Here is a 27,583-nt window from a genome sequence, read left to right on the forward strand (position 1 = left end):
TGGTCCACAATGCAGGCGGGCCTGGAGATGATGCTAAATTTACAACCTGTTGAGGTATGTATTCAGAGCTATGCCGCTAAGGTAGCGCTTAGGCTTAGGGAATTTGGGTTGCATTAAGGAACTTGACATGCTGAGAGAAGGCGGACACGGACACGTAGAAGCACCATGGAACTTTGGAAGGTACAGGGACTGGCCTGCATCCGGTTCACGGTGGCGTTATGGTCCACAATACAGGCGGGCCTGGAGGTGATGCTAAATTTACAACCTGTTGAGCTATGTGCCTCTAAGGTAGCGCGTAGGCTTAGGGAACTTGGTTTGCATTACGGAACTTGGCATGGTGAGAGAAGGCGGACACAGCCACTGGTCCATTCTGGAGTCCATGTACACGCACCATGGAACTTTGAAAGGTACAGGGACTGGCCTCCATCCGGTTCACGGGGGCGTTATGGTCCACAATGCAGGCGGGCCTGTAGGTAATGCTAAATTTAAAACCTATTATATATATATATATAGCGGGGCTGTGCCGCTAAGGTAACGCTTAGGCTAAGGAATTCAGTTAGCATTAAGGAGCTTAGAATGCTGAGAGAAGGCGGACACGGCCACTGCTCCATTCTGGAGGACATGGATGCAGGAGTTGGGCTGACGAGGGTCCCAGACTACCTTTCGCGGAGATCGAATCGGGAGAGGTTGTTCCGGATTCGCTTCCCCGGATGAGAGGAGTGGAAGGCGTATGCTGTGTTTGATTTGGATGAAGTCTCGGTCTTCAACGGCGACTCCAGGATGGAGTCCGGGAGGGGACTAAGGGCTTACTTAGAAACACTCGACATCGGTATGTCAGTTGGACTGCCGGACGAGTGCACGATTTTTTAGACAGAGGGCTGTGCTTTGGATGTAATGTAGATCCGTAGCATGGGCCTGCCAACTTCGAAACTCAGTATATATGTGGACAGTATGGCGGCCCTCAAATCCTTGGATTCAAGGACGATGAGATCAAAGTATCTGGTGTAGTGTTTGGGGACCCTGAACGGACACCTGTCTCATGACGTTGTGTTGGCCTGGGTTCCCGTACACACCGGTGTTCTTGGAAATGAGAAGGCGGACAAGTATGCCAGGAGGGGATTTCTCCACGGCAAGCACACCGGTATTGCAGGTCGGTCTTGCACACTTGCCTTGCCTTTTGTCGAACTACTAGACATAGTAAAGGAGATGGCCATTGCGAAGGCAGTGACGAGGTGGCAATCTGTGGATGGATGTCGGATTGCCAGGACACTCTGGCTAGTTGTTGACTGGAAGAGGACGAAAAAGTTGCTTGCCCTTGACAAGGGATCATTGGGTGCGATTACAGGAGTCATAACCGAATACTGTGCGATAGGCCATGATATGACATATGGCCGCGCGTATGGAAGTCCTCTTCAACGACTACTGTGAACGTTGTCTTGATGGGAATGAGAAGGAGAAGATCCAACACATGCTCCGCTCAGGCCCGGGTCAACAGGTGCTAAGGCTTTCCATCCTAGGGAGGCAATTTTTCTCCGATCTCGGAGATGTGTCACTGGGGACTAAGATAAAACGGGTTTGATTCGACGAGAGACGCGATGAAATCTTTACAGCGCTGTCATGCATGAGCAAGCGCGGAGCACAAATGCTTGGCACTCGTGTGTCGGATAGGCGCTTGATCCCTCTTCTATTCCTATATTGCTTCTTTTTATACCCTCCACCATAAGATGGGGGGTATACTAATTTCGTCATTCTGTTTGTAACTACTCGAAATATTCGTCTGAGACCCCATAAAGTATATATATTCTTGATCGTCGCGACATTTTATGTCGATCTAGCCATGTCCGTCCGTCTGTCCGTCCGTCTGTCCGTCCGTCTGTCCGTCCGTCTGTCCGTCCGTCCGTCCGTTCGTTTGTCCGTCTGTCTGTCGAAAGCACGCTAACTTCCGAAGGAGTAATGCTAGCCGCTTGAAATTTTGCACAAATACTTTTTATTAGTGTAGGTCGGTTGGTATTGTAAATGGGCCATATCGGTCCATGTTTTGATATAGCTGCCATATAAACCGATCTTGGGTCTTGACTTCTTGAGCCTCTAGAGAGCGCAATTCTTATCCGATTGGAATTAAATTTTGCACGACGTGTTTTGTTATGATATCCAACAACTGTGCTAAGTATGGTTCAAATCGGTCCATAACCTGATATAGCTGCCATATAAACCGATCTTGGGTCTTGACTTCTTGAGCCTCTAGAGTGCGCAATTCTTATCCGATTTGAATGAATTTTTGCACGAAGTATTTCGTTATGATATCCAACAACTGTGCCAAGTATGGTTGAAATCGGTCCATAACCTGATATTGCTGTCATATAAACAGATCTGGGGATTTGACTTCTTGAGCTTCTAGAGGGCGCAATTCCTATCCGATTTGGCTAAAATTTTGCATGACGCATTTTATTTTTACTTTCAACAACTGTGTCAAATAAGGTTCAAATCGGTTCATAACCTGATATAGCTACCATATAAACCGATCTGGGATCTTGACTTCTTGACCCCTAGAGGTCGCAATTATTATCCGATATGCCTGAAATTTTGTACGATGGATCCTCTCATGACCATCAACAAACGTGTTTATTATGGTCTGAATCGGTCTATAGCCCGATACAGATCCCATGTAAATCGTTCTCTCTATTTTACTTCGTGAGCCCCAATGGGCGCAATTCTTATACGAATTGGCTGAAATTTTACACAGGTCTCCAACATATAATTTAATTGTGGTCCGAACCGGACCCTATCTTGATATCGTTTTAATAGCAGAGCAACTCTTTTCTTATATCCTTTTTTGCCTAAGAAGAGATGCCGGGAAAAGAACTCGACAAATGCGATCCATGGTGGAGGGTATATAAGATTCGGCCCGGCCGAACTTAGCACGCTTTTACTTGTTTTATCAAACTTCGTCATGTCCATGTCAACCCTTCGGGACGGAGACCTAACAAAGTATATAAAAGGTGATTTTTTAAGAGCTATAAGAAATTAAAAAAAAACACAAACACATAAAGTTCAGAAAACTCATAAAATCGATAGTACGGGAGGCCACCGTAGCGCAGAGGTTAGCATGTCCGCCTATGACGCTGAACGTCTGGGTTCGAATCCTGGCGAGACCATCAGAAAAAAATTTCAGCGGTGGTTTTCCCTTCCAAATGCTGGCAACATTTGTGAGATACTATGCCATGTTAAACTTCTCTCCAAAAAGGTGTCGCACTGCGGCACGCCGTTCGCACTCGGCTATAAAAAGGAGGCCCCCTATCATTGAGCTTAAAATTGAATCAGACTGCACTCATTGATATGTGAGAAGTTTGCCCCTGTTCAAATTTTTTGTAGGTTGGTCTGGAAGGAAACATAGGCTATATAATTTTTTGATATCGGGAGGGGGGGCGGACCCTCCCCCTAACCCCAAAAGTACTACCCAAAAATAAAAGTGGACCGATCGAGACAATATGGGATTCAAATGAAAGCTATTCAGGAGTAGAGTACGAATTTCATAATAAAAGTTGGTTCAAGTACCTGGGGGGCCACCCCAGTCCCAAACCCCCCTAAAATAGGTTTATTTGACGATCATGACAATATGGGACTCAAATGAAAGGTATTTGTAGAGTAGATTACGAAGATGGTCAGGAAGTAGGAATGGGCTTTAGAATTTATTGATAACAGAAGGGGGCGGACCCTCCCCCTAACCCAAAAGTACTACCCAAAAATAAAAGTGGACGGATCGAGACAATATGGGATTCAAATTAAAGCTATTCAAGAGTAGAGTTCGAATTTCTTAATAAAAGTTGGATTCAAGTACCTGTGGGGCACCCCAACCCTGAAACCCCCTACAATAGGTTTATTTGACGATCATGACAATATGGGACTTAAATGAAAAGTATTCGTAGAGTAGATTACGAATATGGTCAGAAAGTAGGAATAGGCTTTAGAATTAATTGATATCGGAAGGGCGCGGACCCTCCATCGTTACCCCAAAAATACCACCCAAAATCAAAAGTGGACTGATAACGACAATATGTATATCAAATGAAAAGTATGCGGGAGTAGATAACGAATCAGGCAAACCAATTCATGTCAAAGTATAGGGGATCCCCACTCCACCCCCACAAAAACGCCTAAAATGGGCACATTAGCCAAACACGGATATATGGGACTCCGTTTTTTTTGTGCCGCACGGACTCAAAAACACCAGAATCGATTTTCTCAAAATGTTTTCATATTGTGTAGGTTGGTTTGGAAGGAAACATAGGCTATATAATTTTTCGATATCGGAAGGGGGACGGACCCTCCCCCTTGTGCCAAAAACACCACCCAAAATCAAAAGTTAACCGATCGAGACAATATAGGTATCAAATGAAAGGTATTGGAGAGTAGAATACGAATGTGGTATTAAACTTTGAGTCTAAGTACCCATCGAGCCGCCCCAACCTCAAAACTCCCCCAAATAGACATATTGGATGTTCACGTCAATATGGGGCTCAAATGAAAGGTATTCGGGAGTAGATTTCGAATGTGGCATATAAAATCAGATGGAAGTATAGGGGATCATGCCACCCCTCAAAAACGTCATTAGACCCATTATAACAATATGAGATTAGGCTGAACCTATTTTCTTCATTTTTACCTGGAAGAAGGTTATATAATTTTTACATTTCGGATGGAGGCGGTCCCTTCCCCTTACCCCAAAAACGCCACCCATATCTGAAAGTAGGCCCATGGCCACAATAAGGGTATCAAATAAAAGGTTTTTGGAGACCACAAAACGAATATGGTATTAAAATTTAGGTCCAATTACCAAGCGGGTCCCCCCTCCAACCCCAAAACTCCTCTAAACAGATATTGGGTTGCCCAAAAAGTAATTGCGGATTTTTTAAAAGAAAGTAAATGCATTTTTAATAAAACTTAGAATGAACTTTAATCAAATATACTTTTTTACACTTTTTTTTTTTAAAGCAAGCTAAAAGTAACAGCTGATAACTGACAGAAGAAAGAATGCAATTACAGAGTCACAAGCTGTGAAAAAATTTGTCAACGTCGACTATATGAAAAATCCGCAATTACTTTTTGAGCAACCCAATATATTTGAAGTTCATGTCAATATGGGACTCAAATGAAAAGTATTAGGCTGTAGATTACACATATGGCATAAAGCATTAGGTCCAAGTAATGGGAGGTCGCTTACCCTCAAATACCCCCAAATGGGCATATTGGCCGACCATGGCTATATGGGACTCAAATGAAAGGTATTTGGGAGTAGATTACGAAATTGACCTTAAAATTTGGGTTCCTCCTAAAGATACGTTAAATGGACTAATTGACCCATTATGACAATATGGGACTCAAATGAAGGGTGGGTATTTGAGAGTAGAAAACGAATTTGATATCCAATTTTGGGGCCAAGTGTTTTGGGGTACGTCCTTAAGCACCCCCTAAACTGAACTTTATTTCCGTTGGGAATAAAGAACGAATTTGATATCTATTTTCAGTGCAAAGTGCCGGTGGCCGCCCCAGCCCCAAAACACTCTCCAAACGGTTCATATTTACCGACCATGGCAATGTGGGGTGGTTTTACATCAAAGGGGATTGGGAAGTGCAGAACGAATTTGATATCCATATTTGAGTCGAAATGTCTGAGGTGCCATCCCTTCCCTTAAAAGCAATTCTCATTACCCTAATTCTCAAAAACACCAGGAACCGAGCAGAGGCAAACTTCTCACACATCAATGAGTGATTTCCGATTCAAGTTTAAACTCAATGATAAGGGACCTGTTTTTATAGCCGAGTCCGAACGGCGTTCCGCAGCTCTTTGGGGAACATTTTTTAAATGACCATGCATGGCATTGTCCACGCAAATGTCGCCAGCATTAAGAGGGGAAAACCACCGCTTTGTCCGATGTTCTTGCCAGGATTCGAACGCGTTCAGCGTCATAGGCACGAATTCGATATCCACATTTAGAGCGAAGTGTCCCCACCCAAAAAGATATTAGAGAGTTAAAGAAGACGCAGCGGAGAGGGCACGGTTCGGCTAGCTTTCTATAGAAACAAAATTCCAACAAAAATTTTTTTTTTTTTATTTTTGGGAAAACTTTTAGTATGGTGCTTTTCCTTCGCTGAGCCCCTTTGTTGGCTTCTAAGTAAACCCTGCTCTCTGAATTGCATTGTTGCCAGATTTGTTTTTTTTTTTTCATACCTAGTGGCAAATTAAGACTTTATGCTAGCCCTTGAGTTGCCCTTTTGTGTGTAATTTTCATTTGAGAGTTTGTTTTTCGCTTTCCGTTTGTTTTGCTGTCGCATTCTTTTGTAAAAAATTCTATTTAATTTTATTTAAATGCGTAATTATTACGGGTTTAGTTGAGTTTTGTTTTACTTCATTGTCTACATCAACATTATCGTCAGCAGCGGCAAAACAAGGACCATAAGGATTCTCAGAAGAAGAAGGAGGAGGCACAAGAAGGGTTTTGTGTCGTGTAAAAGATTGTTCCCTTTTTTTTTGACAATGGTTTCTTTTCTTAATCCTTAAGGGTTGATTTTGTTGACGCACATTTTCAGCGATTCTTACATTCCGCTTCGTTTTCGTTGCTTTTTTTTTGGTTTCTGCTTTTGCTCCTTTAATTGTCTAAAGATATAACGCAATTTCTTGTTCATATTGAACTTTGCAATTATTCGCCACTCTTGGTTTTTTTTTGGTTATTTTGTCCGTCCTTCCTTTCGGTTTTCTGTATACATTTTTCCATTTACCTGAGATTTTCTTGTGATGTCCTTGTTGCTCCCTACTTAACCTTAGGTTTATTTTTATGCGGGGAGGTTTCTGCAACCACAGCCCGCCTTTGTGTATAGATTTCAATTAATTTTGCCATGTTTCGCGCGTGTATATTGCGTTGGCAAACATAAATAGATTTGCCCTGGTGTCCAATTGCAATTTTTAGTTTTCCAACAAAACCACCCTCTTAGAGGTTTACTTACATTGAGCCAACTCATCTATGGCTTTGTGTCCTTTGAACGTTACTAAGAGCCGTAGTTTTTGATGTACTTTAATCATTGATGTACTTTAATCAATTTTACAGAAATTAATCACGGGGCATAACACTTTAAGATTTTTATGGTGTAATTAACAAAGAATGAAATGTTTAACAAAATTTCCTATAGAAATTAAGACCCCGTTTACACTGCCCCTAAAATCTGGATTAAATGGCTTGCGCATTTGTTTTCCCTTCATAAAATCAGCTGGCGAAAGCTTTAAATGCGGATTTAATGGACAGTGTAAACGGGGTTTAAGTTTTCATAAAATTTTCAGTAGAAATGAAATTTTTGAAACATTTTCCCACAGTGAGAAAATTTTTATATTTTTGATCAAATTTTGAAAAAATTTCCCATAGGAAACGAATTTAAACAAAATTTATCATAGCATAGAAATTTTGACAAAATTTCCCATAGCAAATGAAAATGTGGCAACATTTCCCATAGAAACGAAATTTTTGGCAAAATTTTCTATAGAAACTAAATTTTTACAATAATTGCCCTATTAAATAAAAATTTTTGATTTTAAAATACAACTTTAAATTTGTGGATTATATGTTTTTGACCATTTATTTCTCTTTTCGTTTTAGGTAAGTTTCCAAGAGTGTATTAATGTTTAGCACCTTAACAGAGTAAGTAATTTAGAATTTGTATACAAAACTGGCAGGCCCAGTATGCTTCACAGCCCTTAAAAAGTTGTTGTTGGGTTGAGGGTAACCTCAACCATAGGACATAGAAATATTGATCTGAGACCCAACAAAGCATATATAGTCTTCATTGTCTTGACATTCTTAGTCGATTTAGCCATGTTCGTCCGTCTGTCTGTTCGTCTGTCTGTCCATCCGTCTGTCTGTCCGTCCGATCTGTCCTTCCGTCTGTCTGTCTGTCCGATCCGTCTGTCTGTCCGTCCGTCCGTAAATTGTTTTGTTTTGTCTCCCCCCAACCATGTCAAGTATGGTCTAAATCGGCCCATAACCTGATATAGCTCCCATCTAATCTGATATAGCTCCCATAACCTGATATAGCTCCCATATAACCTCAACCATAGGACATAGAAATATTGATCTGAGACCCAACAAAGCATATATAGTCTTAATGTCTTGACATTCTTAGTCGATTTGGCCATGTTCGTCCGTCTGTCTGTTCGTCTGTCTGTCCATCCGTCTGTCTGTCCGTCCGTCTGTCCGATCCGTTCGTCCGTCTGTCCGCCCGTCCGTCTATCTGTCTTTCTGTCCGTCCGTCTGTCCATCCATCTGTCCGCCCGTCCGTAAATTGTAAATTGTTTTGTTTTGTCTCGCACCAACCATGTCAAGTATGGTCTAAATCGGTCTGTCCGTCCGTCCGTCCGTCTGTCCGTCCGCCCGTCTGTCTGTCTGTCCGTCCGTCCGTCTGTCCGTCCGTCCGTCCGTCTGTCCGTCCGCCTGTCCGTCCGTCTTTCCGTCCGTCTGTCCGTCCGTCCGTCCGTCTGTCTGTCCGTTTGTCTGTCTGATCCATCTGTCTGTCCGTCTGTCTGTCCGTCCGTCTGTCTGCCCGTCCGTCTGTCTGTCCGTCCGTCTGTCTTTCCGATCCGTCTGTCTGCCTGTCCGTCCGTCTGTCTGTCTGCCCGTCCGTCTGTCCGTCCGTCCGTCTATCCGTCCGTCCGTCTATCCGTCCGTCCGTCTGTCCGTCTGCCCGTCTGTCCGATCCGTCTGTCTGTCTGCCCGTCTGTCTGTCGAAAGCACCCTGTTCAAAGTACGTTTGAACATGAAGTCATGTGCACCCATGTGCAGACATGCGTTCACGTATGCACATGACCCACTGTGCATAACGGTACATTGAAGTAAGTTCTTAATCGCTGATTCCGCCTTGACTTCATATTTGTTTACCTGGAATTGTTGCTTGTAGCTTGGAAAGTTGACCGTTTTCGCGGGGTCCAAGTGACAAGCAACAACCAAAAAAAGATCAGTCTCGTTTTAAATCTCAAACCCGCGCATCGTATTCTCTCCCCCTCAAAGTGAAAACCCAAGTGAAGTGAAAAGTAAAAAGTGAACATACATACAAACATATATAACTAGAGTGAACATTGCAACAATAAACTTTGAAACAGTGAACTAATATATTTAACATTTTAGATACAAAGTGACACAATAACAACCGACTCAAAAACCAAATCTACACTCGACCCACAATTGCAACATCACAACAACCATAAGTGCGGGACACAACATACAACACCAACTAATTCTAATATTGCAAACCCCCCACCTGTTAAATACAATGTCTATCTACTACAATCAACTATACTCATAATTTAAATTTTAATCTACTTACTACTGCTACTTAAATCTATGAATTGTGCTATCTAAACCTAAATATTTGCTACTTAAACACTACGATCTACTTATAACTAATGAATTTAAATAACATAGAAAAGAACATCACAATAAACAATCACCACCACATTTGAATTTTAAACATAAAACTTCCTATGTTTTATTTCGGAAGGCAAAACCCTTAGTTTGAACCCAAACATTTGGTCCTTCGAACCGGATAAGTGGTTTTTTTAAATAATTAAAAAACCAAAAATCAAAAAAATTTTTCTGTTTTGTGCCCAAAAATAATTCATTTTCATTTCAAAAGACCCAGTGACCGAAACACAAAAAAATTCGCAACAACAAAAGTGCAGTGACCCACCAATTAAAAGCAAAAGTAATAGAGAAAAGTGCGAAAAAAGGGTTGGTTACACACAACCGTACATACAGACACATATGGACGGACGGCCAACATAAAACAAGTCACAAAACACATATAAAAGGAATTTGGCCATAGTTATTAAAAGCAACACAAAAAAAAATAATTTTTTTTATTTATTAAGCGGCTTCGGAAACCCATAATTTGTTTTCTGGATTTATTTTATTAATTTCTTGATAAAATAATCCAACCAAAGCGGTATCAAAAAGAAATAAACAAAAAAAAGAATAACACAGTTGCAAAGGACAAGAAGACTCATACAAAATAAAAGATAATTAAATCAACAGGGTGACCCGAAGAAAATAAAAATAATTAAATTAAATTTGTAATTTGCAAAAATTAATTAAATTTTGTTATAAACCATTAGAAAAGTGTTACAGTGACCCAAAAAACGTAAAGTGACCCGCACAGTGGAACAGAAGTGGAAAAAAGTGGAATTTCAAAAATTATAAAAAATCAAAAAATTTTAAATTGTTGAAAGAAGTTTCTTTGTGTTAAAATGAAAAAAAAGAGCTAAAAAATTGAAAAATTTAACAATTTATCGTCCAACCCAAAATTTATGTTAATTTTTTTCTACATATTTTGAAAATTTTTTTTCTCTAAAAATCATAAATTTTTCAGTATTTTAACTTAAAAAACAAATTAGAGTGTTAAAACAGAATTATGGGTTGCTCGATAAATTTGTAAATTTTATCCCAAACTAATTCTTTCTTTTTCTATCAAACATAAAATATTGTGCATTTTCAAAAAACCCCAACAAAATCAAATTCGTGCGTTCCGTGTAAAAACACAAAAACAAAATCTACGCTCTGGGATAAAAACGGAAAAACCCGCTACAACGGTTAAATTCCCAAAACTTCATCAAATCAAAAACACTAAAACAACAAAATCCAAAACTCTAACGACACAAAGCTACAAAAATTGCAAAAGGCGCCAACACACAATTCTGGACCCAAGCCAAGCGCCCACCTACACACACACACACATACACACACATCAAAAAAGAAGCTTCAATTGAATTTGACCCCGATATAGCAGACCCTACTTTCAAGGCAGTGTGTAGGATTTTTTGGGACAGACAACCGCGGTATTTTTGTAAAAAAAAAAAAAAGTGTCTTAGTAAAAAGTAAAGTGCTTTTAGAAAAGAAGAAGTTTTTTTATCAAGAATTGTTTTTGTGTGAGAAATAACGAAAATAATATTGCGTGCTGGCCTCATTTGTCTTCGAAATTTTAAAACTTCATTCTATTGCACAAATTTAAGTGGAAACGGTCGGAAAGGACTGTGGTTGTTTGTGCAATCCTTTGTTGTTTTTTTATACAGAAAGCAAATTGACCCAGCGAGTCGAAGCAGTATTATTGTAAAGAATCATCTAGTCCTGTATGCCAAATTTTGAAAAGTGAAAGTTTAATTTTTTTTGGAGAAAAAAAAAATTTTTTTTTTTTTTTTTTTTTTGCAACTTTAATTCGAGCGGAATTAAATTGCTGGTGTATTGCGATTTGAAAGGAAACTTTTTCTTACAATTTTTTGCGGCTATTGTATAATCGATATCATCAGAAATATTAACCTGTTTTTTTATAGTGGCCCAGATAAAAACATTTATTACGAATTTTGTAAAAAGTTTCAGGTTTGACCCTTAGATATTTGACCCATCATCAAGACACACATTTTTTTTCTTCGCATTAGGTTTTTTAGAAATAGATTTGATTTCTACAAATAACCAGTTTTTTTGGACATTTTGTTGTAGATTTTTCCGTGGTTTTATAGTTTTTGAACCTATTTAAAACATATACAAGCCAATTACAAAATGGATAAGAATTTACGCGAAAAATTTGTAAACTGTGTGAATGATTTAGTAGATTTTGAAAGCGTTTACTCCGCGGCTAAGTCAGATGATAATATACATTCGTTAGAAATCACGCGGGTAGAACTCAATTCTTTATGGGATCAAATCAAGAAGGCATACTTAGATTGTAGGGACCGCATTCCGGAAAAGGATGAGACACCTATAGATAAAACTAAACTTCGAAATAATTACAAACAGGCATTAGAAACTTATAAACGGTGTTTAAGCTCTCTTAACGGAGAAATTTTGGCCCTTAACGAGCAACAAGATCAAGAAAAACAGGAGAGAATATCAATGACCCAACAGCGAGACAATAATGATTTTTCACCAGCTCTAAGATTGCCGCCCTGTGACACAGATGTTTTTAAAGGGGGATATCGCGAATGGCCCACCTTTAGGGACTTATTTTCAGCAATTTACATTAACAATTCAAAATTAAGTAAAGTCGAGAAGTTGTTTCACTTGACCCAAAAAACAGCAGGAGAAGCCCGCGAAATAATTTCCAATGTTCCACTGACCCATGAGGGTTTCGACATAGCGTGGAGAAATCTCGTTCATAGGTACGAAAATAAACGCATGCAGGTAAATGAGCAATTGCGAACTCTTTTTAATTTACCTTCGGTTTCCGTTGATAACGCGTCAACAATCCAGAAATTACAGCGCACTATAGGTAGTTGTACCCAAACTTTACAGACCCTTGAAGTAGAAACGGGGGGATGGGACCCAATCTTAGTTTGTCTTGTGTCAACCAAACTACCAAGAATATTTTTAGAAGAATTCGAAAGCAGCCTAGCAGATTGTTCGTCTCTTCCATCGTGGAATCAATTAGATGTATTTTTGACCCATAAATTCAAGACCCTAGAATCAGTCGGCAATATCAAGCCACAATATTCGAGATATAATCAACCCAGATCGGAGTACGATAAGCGGGAAAAGCGAGTTAATAGTTTTCAAACAAATGTAAATCCCAATTTCAAGAACACGGGCTCAAGACCCAGCAACAACACACAATCACACTATAATGCTCAGAATAACAAACCGGTTTGTCAACTTTGTAAATCCAATCATTCTTTGCGAGAATGTCCTCAATTTCTAGAAAGGTCGATCAACGATCGAATAAACATTGTTAAGACAGGTCATCTTTGCTATAACTGCCTTTCTTCGGATCATGGAGTCAGGGAGTGTAAAAGTCGTTTTAGTTGTAGGGAATGTAGTCAACGACACCACAGTTTGATACATAAAGGCAACCAGAGCCAGTACCCTACAACAGGCACACACCAACGAGGCGGAGCACGACCTAGCACCAGTGCTGCCGCTCTCAACACTTTAGTTCAACCCGGTAGACAGGAAGCACGACCTAGCACCAGTGCTACTGATCCTACCACCCTAGCTCAACCGGTTAGCGAATACGCACGCCCTAGTACCAGTGCTGCCGCTTTAACCACCCTAGTACAACCATCGGTATCGCCAAATATACAGTCCACACCTTGTTTAGAAGCACCTTGTTCAACGACTTTGACACTTCAGGAAATCAGACCCACTCCGCAACCCAAAGAGACACTTTTGTTCACAGCAATAGTTCAAATCAAATCTAGAGGACATAGATATGATGCCAGGGCAATCATCGATCCTGGGTCACAATCAACTTTCATATCAGAAAAAATTAGAAACAAATTGCAACTTCCAACAGTTAAGAATTTAATTCACGTCACAGGTTTAAGCGACGCAGTTTCTGAAACATCGACAAAAGCTTGCGTCTTCAATCTTTGCTCACGAGTAAATCCTAGTTTTGAGCTGGAGGTTTGGGCACCAGTCTTAAAGACCCTACCTTCTCATTTACCAACACACAATTTAAGGCAAAATCAATTTGGAGATTTTGCACACCTTAGTCTCGCGGACCCCCGATTCTTTGAAAGTCGACCCGTGGACATGTTAATCGGATTAGATATTGGACCCCTTATATTCACAAAAGGCGGTACTATGAAATCCTTTGGATCACTTATAGCGCAGGACACCGTTTTTGGGTGGATCATAGGAGGACCCATTACGGAAGACCCTAAATCCGACAGACAAATCACACTTTATAGTGCATCATCATTAGAAAAGATAATCACTCGCTTTTGGGAGGTGGAAGAGACCCCAAAAAAGGTTTTGAGGTCAGCAGAAGATATTTATTGCGAAAATAATTACAAAAATACAACACGACGTAATGAGGCGGGGAGATATATCGTAACTTTACCTTTTAAAAGCTGTTCAGAGATCGGTTCATCTAGGAACATCGCATTGGCACAGTTTCATAGAATGGAGAAAAAGTTGTCTAAGACCCCAGATATTAAAGCACATTATGATGCAGCCATATTAGAGTATTTGGAATTAGGACACATGAGGAAGGTAGACCCAAACAGCGTATACAAGACCCCTCACTACTACTTACCTCACCATGCAGTTATCAAACCAGATAGGGTTACCACAAAACTTAGAGTGGTTTTTAACGCATCTAGCCCAACATCAAACAAGAAAAGTCTTAACGATATCTTACATACAGGACCCATACTTCAGCAAGACCTTGTGCTACAAGTGTTGAAATGGAGATTTTTTAAGTACGTCTTCAATGCAGACGTGACAAAAATGTATCGTCAGATCTTAGTAGACCCCAATCAAACAGCTTTTCAAAGAATTCTCTTTCGTAAATCAGAAAACCACCCAATTGAGGATTACGAACTCTTAACTGTTACCTTCGGCATAAATTGCGCCCCATTTTTAGCGATTAGGACCCTTCTCCAGTTAGCAGAAGACGTGAAAGATTCTCATCCGTTAGGATCAAGAATTATTAAAGAAAATTTATATGTCGATGATGTATTAGCGGGCGGACACTCCATAGAAGAAGCTACAGCAGCTAGGAAGGAATTAGCCTCCGCATTAGAATCAGCTGGTTTCGAGCTAAGAAAATGGGCGTCAAATGACACACGTTTGTTAAAGGATTTAAATGAAGACATGCTTCTTCCAATAGATTGGTTAAATATTTCCGAAGCTTCTTCGACAAAGACCCTAGGAATTCGTTGGAATATATCAGGTGATAATTTCACTTTTACGGCCCCTACAGTTGAAGAAAAGCAAATGAGCACCAAGCGAGAAGTATTATCAACGATAGCAAAGTTTTTCGACCCATGTGGATGGTTAGCGCCAGTAATTGTTGTAGCCAAGTTAATCATGCAGCAGGTTTGGCTAGATAAGGTAGAATGGGATGACTCGTTGAAGCCAGTGACTCAAATGAACTGGAATAACTTTGTGAGAGGCAGCCATTCTATAGACACTGTATCGATACCAAGATGGGTTCGGTTTACACCTGCTAGTATTGTGGAGATACATGGATTCTGCGACGCGTCAGAAAGCGCATATGCAGCCACAATTTATATACGCGTTGAACACATCGATAAAACTGTAGACACTTTTCTTCTAGCAGCCAAGACCCGAGTAGCCCCAGTTAAGAAAATCTCTCTGCCAAGGTTAGAATTATGCGGTGCAGTTATGTTGTCAAGGTTAGCAAATGCCATTGTGCCTAAGCTTCGATTATCAAAGTTTACGACCCGTTTCTGGACCGACTCTACAATCGTTCTAGCCTGGCTACAAAAGCCACCATGCTCATGGAGCGCTTTCGTTGGTAACAGGGTTTCAGAGATATTAGAGAACGTCGGTGGTGAGAATTGGAAACATGTTGACTCAGAATATAATCCTGCAGATGTAGCAAGTCGTGGCTGTTCTCCTGACGACTTAACATCTCATAATTTATGGTGGACGGGACCCCAGTGGCTCAAATTGCCGCATGATCAGTGGCCGCAAGACCGAGTTAATACAGACACTAATCTTGAAGCAAAACAAGTTAAAGTATTCGCAACAGGCACTTTTGATGACCCTTTGACTCGATTTTCGTCTTTAGCTAGAGCATATCGTGTTTTGTCTTACGCAGTTAGGTTCTGGCGTAACACAGGTTCAACTAGATCCTCACTTAAAATTTCATCGCAAGAAATAAGCAGCCACAGTAACTCGCCTGGGGATACCAACGAGAGAGCGCAGAGGGCACCGTCTGGCAACAATAAGACTTCGGTCAAGGCATGCGTCGAGGAGGACCATGTATACCATCCGGGCAGTGGTGACCCGGGATTTGCCGCGACGACCCTATTCAGATCCCATCATTCCCGACCCCACAAGCAGCCTAAGATCCCTTTCTTTGGCAGATGCTGACCCTAGAGGCAACGAACCAATCGATGTAGAGGTAGGGGCCGATGCCTACGCCCACCTCCGGAGGAGTGGTGTTGTACAACCCGGATTGGGAGCCGTCTTCGCCCAGGAGACAGATTGGGGATACGTGTTCGTCGGCCCAGTCACCTCACAGGCAAGAAACCAGGATTAAAAAGGTAAGATGTCACTTCGTCACTTGGAGGGGGAGAATGTTCAAAGTACGTTTGAACATGAAGTCATGTGCACCCATGTGCAGACATGCGTTCACGTATGCACATGACCCACTGTGCATAACGGTACATTGAAGTAAGTTCTTAATCGCTGATTCCGCCTTGACTTCATATTTGTTTACCTGGAATTGTTGCTTGTAGCTTGGAAAGTTGACCGTTTTCGCGGGGTCCAAGTGACAAGCAACAACCAAAAAAAGATCAGTCTCGTTTTAAATCTCAAACCCGCGCATCGTATTCTCTCCCCCTCAAAGTGAAAACCCAAGTGAAGTGAAAAGTAAAAAGTGAACATACATACAAACATATATAACTAGAGTGAACATTGCAACAATAAACTTTGAAACAGTGAACTAATATATTTAACATTTTAGATACAAAGTGACACAATAACAACCGACTCAAAAACCAAATCTACACTCGACCCACAATTGCAACATCACAACAACCATAAGTGCGGGACACAACATACAACACCAACTAATTCTAATATTGCAAACCCCCCACCTGTTAAATACAATGTCTATCTACTACAATCAACTATACTCATAATTTAAATTTTAATCTACTTACTACTGCTACTTAAATCTATGAATTGTGCTATCTAAACCTAAATATTTGCTACTTAAACACTACGATCTACTTATAACTAATGAATTTAAATAACATAGAAAAGAACATCACAATAAACAATCACCACCACATTTGAATTTTAAACATAAAACTTCCTATGTTTTATTTCGGAAGGCAAAACCCTTAGTTTGAACCCAAACACACCCTAACTTTCGAAGTAGTGAATCTATGTGCTTGAAATTTGGCATAAATACGTCTTATTAGTGCAGGCCGGTTGGGATTATAAATGGGCCAAATCGGTCCATGTTTGGTAGAGCTGATATATAAACCGATATCGCATCCTGACTTCTTGAGCCTCTAGAGGGCGCAATTCGTATCCAATTGGGCTGAAATTTTGCGTAAAGTGTTTTGTTTTGTCTCGCATCAACTATGCCAAGTATGGTCTAAATCGGTTCATAACCTGATATAGCTCCCATATAAACCGATCTTGACTTAATGAGCCTCTAGAGGGCGCAATTCTTATACGATGTGGATGAAATTTTGCATGAAGGGTTTATTTTGACTTTCAAGTATGGTTCAAATCGGTTCATAACCTGATATAGCTCCCATATAAACAAATTTCGTATCTTGACTTATTGAGCCGGTAGAGGGCGCAATTATTTTCGGATTTGGCTGAAATTTTGCCTGAAGTGTCTTGGTTTGACCATAAACGACTGTGCGAATTGTAGTCCAAATCTGTTCATAACCTGATATAGCTCCCATATAAACCGATCTCGGGTCTTGACTTCTTGAGCCGCTAGAGGGCGCAATTATTATCTGATTTGGCTTAAATTTAGTACGAAATGTTTCGCTTCGCAGACTGATATAGCTCCAATATAAACCCATCTCCCGATTATACTTCTTGAGCCTCTAGAAGGAGCAAAACTTTTCAGATTTGGCTGAAATTTTGAATAACGACTTTTTGTATAACATGTGTTAAATATGGCTCGAATCGGTTCATAACCTGATATATCTCCCATTTGGCTGAAATTTTGCACATTGAATGCCATGTCGGTCTCCAACAGGCAATCCAAATATGACCCCAATCAGTTCATAACTCGGTATAGCTGAAATAGTATAAAAATTCTTATCCATTATCCTTTGTTTGTCTATAAAGGGATATCGGCCAAAGAACTTGACAAATGCGATCCATGTACAAAATTTCTGCCAAGCTGGATGAGAACTGCGCCCTCTAGAAGCTCAAAAAGTCAAGATCCCAGATCGGTTTATATGGCAGCTACATCAGGCTATATAGCGATTTGAGCCATACTCAACACAGTTCTTGTAAGTCATAACAAAACACTTCATGCAAAATTTCAGCCAAATCGGATGAGAATTGCGCGCTCTTTTGGCTCAAGAATTCAAGATCCAAGATCGGTTCATATGACAGCTATATCAGGTTATGGAACGATTTGAACCATACTTGGCGCAGTTTTTGGATGTCATAACAAAACACGTCGTGCAAAATTTCATTCCAATCGGATAAGAATTGCGCACTCTAGAGACTCAAGAAGTCAAGAGCCAAGATCGGTTTATATGGCAGCTATATCAAAACATGGACCGATTTGGCCCATTTACAATCCCAGCCGATCTACACTAATAAAAAGTATTTGTGCAAAATTTCAAGCGCCTAGCTTTATTTTTTCGAAAGTTAGCGTGCTTTCGATAGACAGATGGACGGACGGACATGTCTAGATCGACTTAAAATGACATGACGATCCAGAATATAAATACTTTATGGAGTCTCAGACCCATATTTCGAGGTGTTACAAACAGAATGACGAAATTATTGGGTTGCCCAAAAAGTAATTGCGGGGTTTTTATATAGTCGGCGTTGACAAATTTTTTCACAGCTTGTGACTCTGTAATTGCATTCTTTCGTCTGTCAGTTATCAGCTGTTACTTTTAGCTTGCTTTAGAAAAAAAATGTGTAAAAAAAGTATATTTGATTAAAGTTCATTCTAAGTTTTATTAAAAATGCATTTACTTTCTTTTAAAAAAAACCGCAATTACTTTTTGGGCAACCCAATAGTATACCCCCATCCTATGGTGGTGGGTATAAAAAGGGGGGCGAGTATCCAGTATCATAATGAGTCCCGAACTATGCAGATCTTGAAAAAAGACAAGTCTTTATTAGGCAATGGCCACTTTAACATGCATCATTTAAGCGATCACCGACTGCATTTGGTGTTTTTAGCCGCTAAAGCATGATTAATCCCAACTAAGATCATAGGATGTAAAGCCCTCGCAAGCCAACACTAAAGCGAGAAAGTATTAGCTGTAAAGCAGATAAAAAAAACAGCAAGCAGAAAATAATGCAAAAAAAAAATTATAAATATTTGCAAAAGAGAGAGAGAAAAAAACACCAAGCCAAAGTACAATGAATAGTGACTACCATTTATATACAACTCATCACACTTTGTGTAGGTATGCCCATATGTGTATAGGGATGTAAATCATATGTCCATACATACGTACGACACAAGTGGGTATATGTATATCAACAATTATATGCATACATATGTATGGGTATTATAAATATACAAAACCTATCTACGTACCACATTTATATGTTGGGTGAGTGAGTGAGTGAGTCTACATAATAGAGATAGGCAGTCGGACGGACGGATGGATGGATGGACGGACAGACATTTGGTTGGCTGGACGGACTAACTTTGCATTTGCGAAAACAAATTAACAGAGAAGCAGAAGAAGACGACGAGGAGAACAACAAAAACGCAAACAATTATTATTTTTTGTTGATTTTTTCCTTTCTTTCTTTTAGAGCCAAGGAAAAAACAAAAAACGGACCTAAAACGAAGAAAACAAAATTGTGAACTAAATTGAAAAACAAAAACGAGCGAATGCCCCACACATTCCCAGTCTTTGCAACTCTAGAAAGCTACAAACCTACAATCAGATGGACGGACGGACATTCGAGCAGAAAGTCTGAATTATATACCACTAGCTAGACAGGCGCAGCCAAAGAGTAGGAATGATGGACGGACGGACGGACAGACGGACCAATGGATGGTAGTAAGTGGTATTAGCCAAACGACAACAATATTCGTATCTTTAATAATGCAAAAAAAAAAAAAAAAAACAAGACCCTCAACAACACCACGAACACAAAACGTGTACAAATCTCACATACGTACGACCTAAACGAATGTTTGACGCATTGACGACTGTCGTCGACCAAATGCCTGTCTGCCGGCCTGCTTAGTTGACTGAGTAACTGCCCGCCAGGCTGGGGTGATTTGGCTTTGGCTTAATATAGCCATCGAAGGCAAGACAGCACAAAAGCGACCAAAAACAGAATAACCAAAAAGGCTAAATTCAAACTAAACCACCATACCACAAACTTAACACCAACACCAACAACAACAACACCACCAACAATAACAGGAATCACATTAAATATTAGATATTTTTTTGCTACTTGTCGTCGACAATCTAGAGTGAGAAATAATTCAAATGCGTTTTCAAAACGCTATACACCAATCCCAACCCCCCCCCCCCCCCCCCCACCGTAGTTGCGTAGCCATACATCCAACAAACTCCCCACTTTGTATGCATACTTGCCCATTCACTCACTCACTCACTCATTTACTCGTTTTATAGACCTTGCCTAGGTTTTTTTTTTCTTTTAGCACAAAGTTGCCTGATTTTGGCCTAATGAAATCACAAAATTAGTTGGAGGAATGGAAAAAGAGCAATGCGTTTGGGCACAATTTGTAGAATGCCTAAGTAAGCACTTAAAAAAAGCATGAAAAAACCAAATAAAAGCGCCTTAAGTTCGGCCTGGCCGAATTTTATATACCCTACACCATGGATCGCGTTTGAAACTTTCTTTAAATGATTTGGTAGGAGATAGATCCACAGATATACCGTACTTCTGTGTATTAGAAGTCATATAAAAATACCAGGTTAAAAATTTTAGCCTAACAAATGCGCCACCTAGAGGCTTAGGAAATCAAATCGTGCGATCGCTTTCAGCCAAATCGGGTGGCAATTGCGCCTAGAGATCGGTTTATAAGGTTATGTGCGGATTTAGACCATACTTGAGGCAGCTGTTGGAAGTTAGAACAAAAAGCAATGAGCAAATTTTTAGTCAATTCGGATAAGAATTGCGCCCTCTAGAGGCTACAGAAGTCAAAATCCGAGATCGGTTTGTATGGCAGCTAAATCAACCAATTCGAACCGATCTTGGCACATTTATTGGAAATTAAAGCTAAAGAACTCATGCCAAATTTCAGTCAAATCAGATATGAATTGCGCCCTCTAGAGGCTTCAGAAATCAATATCCCAGATCGGCTTGTATGGCAGCTAAATCAGGTTTGAATCGATTTGAACCATTCTTGGCACAGTCATTGAAATTCGAAACAAAACACCTCATACGAAACTTTAGCAGATGAAAATTGCGCCCTCTAGAGGCTTCTTTAAGACTTCTTGCTAAATCCGTGATCGGTTTGTACAACAGCTAGTTTAGGTTATGAACCGAGCACAGATGGGCCAAATTTCAGTCAAATCAGATAAGAATTGCGCCCTCTAGAGGCTCAAGAAGTCAAGATCCGAGATCGGGTTGTATGGCAGCTAAATCAGGTTATGAACCGATTTGAACCAATCTTGGCATAGTCATTAAAATACGAAACAAAACACCTCATACGAAACTTTAGCAGATGAAAATTGCGCCCTCTAGAGGCTTCTTTAAGACTTCTTGCTAAATCCGAGATCGGTTTGTACAACAGCTAGTTCAGGTTATGAACCGAGCACAGATGGGTCAGATTTCAATCAAATCAGATAAGAATTGCGCCCTCTAGAGGCTACAGAAATCAAGATCCGAGATCGGGTTGTAAGGCAGCTAAATCAGGTTATGAATCGATTTGAACCATTCTTGGCACCGTCATTGAAATTCGAAACAAAACACCTCATACGAAACTTTAGCAGATGAAAATTGCGCCCTCTAGAGGCTTCTTTTAGACTTCTTGCTAAATCCGAGATCGGTTTGTACGACAGCTAGTTCAGGTTATGAACCGAGCACAGATGGGCAACAACTCACAACAGCAGGAATTTTTACACTACAAGTGAGCTCGTAATCCTGTGTATCTCTCTATGAGCTCGTAATCCTGTGTATCCCTCTATGATACTTACTTTACTTTAATTGGCTATGACAGAATATTTGCTCCACTAGCCGAACGTAGAATAGCATTCCAAGCGCCTCGATCTTCTGCGCTCATTCTAAAATTTCTGACACCAAGTTTTGAGGTGTCTCCCACAACTTGAGATCTTTCCATCGGGCTTTTGGTCTTCCCGGTTTGCGTGTACCACCGTGTTTGCCTTCAAAAGACTTCTTTGCTGGAGCTTCTTCATCCATTCTGACAACATGACCTAGCAACGCAGCCGTTGTATTTTGATGCGCGTAACTATGCTAGCGTCGTCATACAGCTCATACAGCTCGTGGTTCATACGTCACCTATATTCTCCGTTAACGCATACTGGTCCATATATTTTACGAAGAATCTTTCTCTCAAATACTCCAAGCACTCCCTCATCTGCTTTCACAAGTACCCATGCTTCAGAACCATATAACAGCACGGGTAGTATCAGTGTCTTGTAAACTGTAGTCTTCGTCTCTCTATGATACCGAAAGCTTTACTGACCTCCTGCTTGCTTCCTCTCAGTAATAGGCGCGTCTTCTCACAATCCGGATCTCCCCATAGGAGTTTCGGCGTCCTGCCGACCGTTTCGCTGTTACACATTGTAACATGTGCATTCGTACCCCACACCCTTAACTCGGACAGCGTCGACCCGAAATGCTTCGAGTTAAGCAAGTTTGTTGACGGCTTTTTCATTCCCCTTTGCTCCGCTGTGTCCCGACACCAAAACGATGCGGATCGTGCCATTTTCAGAAAAGGCGTTAATCTCCTTCTTACACTCCAAGAGCGTTCGTGACTTTACCGTCCTAGTTGTTATTGTTCTTATGGTCAGTTTCCCCTCCGTAAAGATGTTCAAACTAACGCGACATATTCACACTCGCGTTAGCTCTACACCACCTCACGCATTCCGTGATCGCCCGTGCACGACTGTATTATGGTTAGGCAGTCTAAAACAGATCTCAGTCCCTGGGTTCTCAATGTGGACCCTCAGGCCCACTTTGTTCTCTAGCTTTGATCCTTCCAAATTCCAAATGGCAATACTAGGGTTCCGTCAATCCAAGACTGGTCCGCTAGCATTAGTGCCTCGCACTCGACCTTAAGTGTCGTCTCAGGTATTCGATCGGAAACCACTTCCATTCCTTCTAGGTTTCCTATTGACGCCTCGATTATTCTGCAATGGTATGACCTGCTGCTATCCTCTATTCATTCTCCCATCGCCTTAAGTCGCTTAGCCGCCTGGTATTATTTTGTTCGCTTCATTGGAAAAGATTTTTAATGCCATTTGGTATCAATTCAATACCAGACAAAGTAGGCTATTAATAATTGACGGCATCACATTTATATTCTTGTCATCGCGCCCGAAGTGTTTTTGAGTTTTGTACTTAAAATACAATAATAAGGCTAGTACCAAACGGTACTAATCATTTTATGGTTCATCCATACCATCTTGTATTGGTTTTGTACCATACGGTATTACTTTACTATCAATACCGTATGGTTCTGAAATGAGCACGTTTGGTATCAACTTTTCTCTGGGTGTACATCTATGGATTGGATATCTAGAATAGCTCCAGTGCCCTAGTGGATGTGGTTCTCATCGCTCCGCCTATGCCAAGACAACATGTTTCTGAACCTGTTGTATTATCGTAACTACTGAGGCATAACTTACTAATGGTCTAATCACGCTCCTGTAGTGCCAGTGGACCATCCTCCGATTTAGGCCCCATTTCGAGCCTACGGCCCGACATATTTGCTGTAAATCAAAAACAAAACATGTTGTGCAAAATTTCAGCCAAATCAGATATGAATATCGCCCTCTAGTTACTCAAGAAGTCAAGACCCCAGATCGGTTTATATGATTGCTATATCAGGCTATGAACCGATTTAGACTGAACTTGACATATTTGCTGGAAATCAAAAACAAAACACCTCATGCAAAATTTCAACCAAAACGGATGAGAATTGCGGCCTCTAGTATCTCAAGAAGTCAAGATCCAAGATCGGTTTATATGGCAGCTAACGTGGACCGATGTGGCCCATTTAAAATCCCAAACGATCTACACTAAAAGGAAGTATTTGTGCAAAGTTTCAAGCGGTTAGCTTTACTCCTTCGAAAGTTAGCGGGCTTTCGACAGACAGACGGACGGACATGACTAGGCCGGAACGTAATGACGACGTCAACAACCTGATATCGCAGTGACCGGCCAGGACTCCCACCAACAAACCAAGGTCGCGCTTCCCCAGCTCGAAGAAAATCGGCGTCCGGAGGACCTTCTTGCCAAGGCGCATTGGCAATCCCGAAGCCCCCAGCGCCAGTCCACGCCAAGTTTGCACATTCGCCTTAGTAGGCATCTACCCTTCCAAACAGCCCAAACAAAGGGGGATTCAACATTGGTATTGCTCTACGCGATTCAAACCTTTCCAGCCCGGAACGCACTAAAATCGTGACAGTCTGACAGGGTCGCTTCCTACTCAGGACCATATCTAAGGCCCTGAGGATCGCAAAAGCATCAGTCTGAAAGACAATGCACCCGTCTATTTGACTCCCTTCTTCCTAGGAATTCAACAAAAGCCGCAGTCCCCTCCATATTGGACCCATCCATGTAAATAGAGGGCCCCAACCCAAAGCTCCTCCCCCGGGAAGACAACCTTTAAATCGGCATCCAAGAAGGATCCGCCCAGTAAAAAATAGCCGTAGCATCGCCAATACCATGTAGTCTTCCCATGCTCTTCCAATGCGCCGAATCCAAAGAGCGCCATGCCCCTGACTCTCTGAAAGTCGCGCACTCCAGTCCTCAAAGCCGCGCACTCCACCTACATGTTCAAAGGTGTCAGATTAAGTATCACATTCAGTGCTGTTCTCGGAGCACTTCTCCTCGTCCCCGATATCAGCACTGCCGCATCCTATACCCTCTCCATCATACCGCGAAGACCCACCCTCTCAATCATACCGCGAAGACCCGCCCTCTCAAGGGACCGGTGGCCCTAAGGATAACCTAACTTACCTATGAAGATTTGATGGCGCGACCCAATCCGACCTCACGCAGAGGAAGAGTCGTCTAATCAAAATCAAATGGAGAGCGAGACTCAAATGAAAGCTCCCTGGCCCACTTCCCCTTTACGGACGATGGATGACCGGCGCTCCTCCGCCTGTGTGGAATGAAGCATATGAAGTCGCATTTCCTCCACCTGCGGTGGGATCGAGAAGTGCGGTGCTTGATTCAGTATCTGCCAAGAAACCCTCCAACAGGAAGAAGGAAATTTGGAGCGATGAGTTATACACTGGAACTCCTGAACCAGCCGCAGTCGTTGCGGAACCGGCTAAAGAATTCTAGAGGTGGTCCTAAATCTTCTGCTATCACTGTCTTAGACTGCAAGAGACCCCTGCCACTCTTCGACTCAATCTTGCAGTGAAGAAGACACAAAATAAGGTCCCTGGTGGAGTAACAGGGGTTGTTTCGTATATCCAGCGGGAACCATGTAGGCTGAGCATTGCAGATGGGAAAAATTCAATCTAAGGATGGTGCCAGCAGCAAGAAACACAAACCATGTGGGTAAGACTGAGTTCTTCGAGTTAGAGGTTGGCGGAAGGAGGAGTCAAGTTGTCGACTGCAAATGCAAATTTACCCATGAACATTTCATTAAGGAACAGTGGCAAACTTCTAATGAGTGCTGTCCGATTCAAGTGTTAAGCTCTATGATAAGGGATCTGCTTTTTATAGCCGAGGCGTTCCGCAGTGCGCCTCCACTTTGGGAGAAGTTTTTACATGGCAAAGTAACTCTCAAGTGTCGCCCGCATTAGGAGGAGATAACCACCGCTGAATTTTGTTTTGATATACTCGCCAGGATTCGAACCTAGGGTTTCAGCGTCATAGGCGGACTTCTCCCCCTTACCACAAAAACGCCATCCAAAATCAAAAGTAGATCTATAGGCACTAGACTAGAAAACTAATATTGTATTAAAATTTGGGTCCAAGCACCCAGGGGACGGCCCCAACCCAAAAACTCTTCTAAACAGATATATTCGAAGTTCATGTCAATATGGGTCTCAAATGAAAAGTATTCGACAGTAGATTACAAATATGGCATAAAAAACTAAATCCAAGTAATGGGAGGTCGCCCCATCCCCAAATAACTCCATATGGGCAAGGCACTAGGTCCCAACAGAATCTTTGCACTTATGTTGAGGTCTTTAGCTGTAACGGGAGTGGAGAAGCGGATCCTCAAACGGTCTCTTGACATTCTCTTTGTTCCCGATGTCTGTAAAATGGGTAGTGTGATTCCGCTACTGAAGCCCAGAAAGGAGAATCTTTCACCTTTTGTTCTAAAGATCGATCTTTCATTCAGTGAGGATACGGTAGCGGTTAACAGCTACGAAAGCCAAAGGCAGAAATACGTATGCCACTTTTTGAAGAGCTCTCCGTCAGACCTCAACCAATATGTGTGTATGAATGGCATTTTAGGACTGATCTGTCAGGGAATTTAAACTCCCATACAATACTTTCGGCAAATACAAGTTAGTTATTGAATGAGGGCTCCCTACTACAGTATGAATGTACGATACACAAGCAAGCATCGTGAATAAAACTTCCACCTTTCGCAAGGATGATCATCTTGGTATGCGACTCTAACATAACCTAAACTCTTTCTCACACTTTTGACCTTAAGTTAAGCAAATCTCACTACCAACCGCAAAGTTTCTTCCACTATCTCGACGAAATGAAAAACATCTTCATTTCTTGAATGCTAACAGAGCTTGTTGATATAAAATTCCAAAATAAAATAAAAAAAAAAATAAAGAAACTGCGTCAAACGACCCTGGGTATTTTACAATGCAACCCTGAAGAAATGTGCTCTATAACCTCAAAAACGGATTTTTTGCAAAGTCAATGCACGCATACATTTGTGAGAGTGGCAATGTTTGTGTGTGTGTGTGGGGGGGAGGGGGTGAACGGTGAAGTGTGGTGAGGGTGGCCTGGAGAGGCGAAGTAGGAAATTGTGAAATTGATTTTTGCATTTTGAGCACAGCAAAACTAACTGCAAACTAACGCAGAGCCAAGACGAGAGATACAAACAACTGCAGCAGCAACAACGAAAATATACGGCAATTGCGACAAAGGCAGGCACCTTGTTTGGAATCAAAAATAAATGAAAAAAGAAAAAGCAAACTACAACAAATTATTCTACCTGACGTTAAACAGAACGGAACAAGAGCAAGAATAATATGGCACAAAAACAGCAACAACAACAACAACAAATCGAATGCCAAAAGTGTTTAAGGTGCTCTCATGACCGCTAAGTGAGTAGGGGAGTGAGTAAGCGAACAAGTGTGTGAGTCGATAAGGTGAGTGCGCCAGAAAGGTGAATGTGACAAAATGTCTGTGCGTCCGTCGCTCTGTCTGTTTGCTTTTTTAGACACTGTCTCTACATACAAGATTGCGCGTTTGTTTGAGCGCTCGTGTGTGTGTGTGTAGGTTTGTTTGAGGAATGAAGTGTGTAATGGTTTCGGTTTAAGATAAAAAACGGCTACAACAAACACCCAGCTAGCCAACTAACCAGCCAGCTAGCCACGAATCAAGCAAGCAAGCAGGCAAGCAACAACGAACGAATGAATTTTTATATTAAAATGTTTTGGATTTGTTTTCATTTCCAGCGAGTAATAGTGGTGTAGCAGTCAGTCACCGAGTCAGTGAGTGAGTGAGTGAGTGAGTATAGTTGT

General features: G+C 41.2%; 3 protein-coding genes across 4 annotated transcripts in view; 2 read left to right on the top strand and 1 right to left on the bottom strand.

Moving 5' to 3' along the window:
* The window catches only part of LOC106085715 (serine/threonine-protein kinase tousled-like 1), a 593,262-nt gene that overhangs the window by 279,474 nt on the left and 286,205 nt on the right, over positions 1-27,583 (top strand). The window lies entirely within an intron of this gene.
* The window catches only part of LOC106085718 (uncharacterized), a 318,067-nt gene that overhangs the window by 33,096 nt on the left and 257,388 nt on the right, over positions 1-27,583 (bottom strand). The gene's annotated exons all lie outside the window — the stretch shown is intronic.
* On the top strand, positions 15,677-16,760 carry LOC131996649 (uncharacterized). Its single transcript, XM_059366272.1, has 2 exons — positions 15,677-16,045; positions 16,468-16,760. Exons 1-2 carry the CDS (start codon positions 15,914-15,916, stop codon positions 16,648-16,650), a joined length of 315 nt encoding a protein of 104 aa, XP_059222255.1. The 5' UTR covers positions 15,677-15,913; the 3' UTR covers positions 16,651-16,760.

The sequence above is a fragment of the Stomoxys calcitrans genome, chromosome 4 (assembly GCF_963082655.1).
Source record: "Stomoxys calcitrans chromosome 4, idStoCalc2.1, whole genome shotgun sequence".
Lineage (NCBI taxonomy): Eukaryota > Metazoa > Arthropoda > Insecta > Diptera > Muscidae > Stomoxys > Stomoxys calcitrans.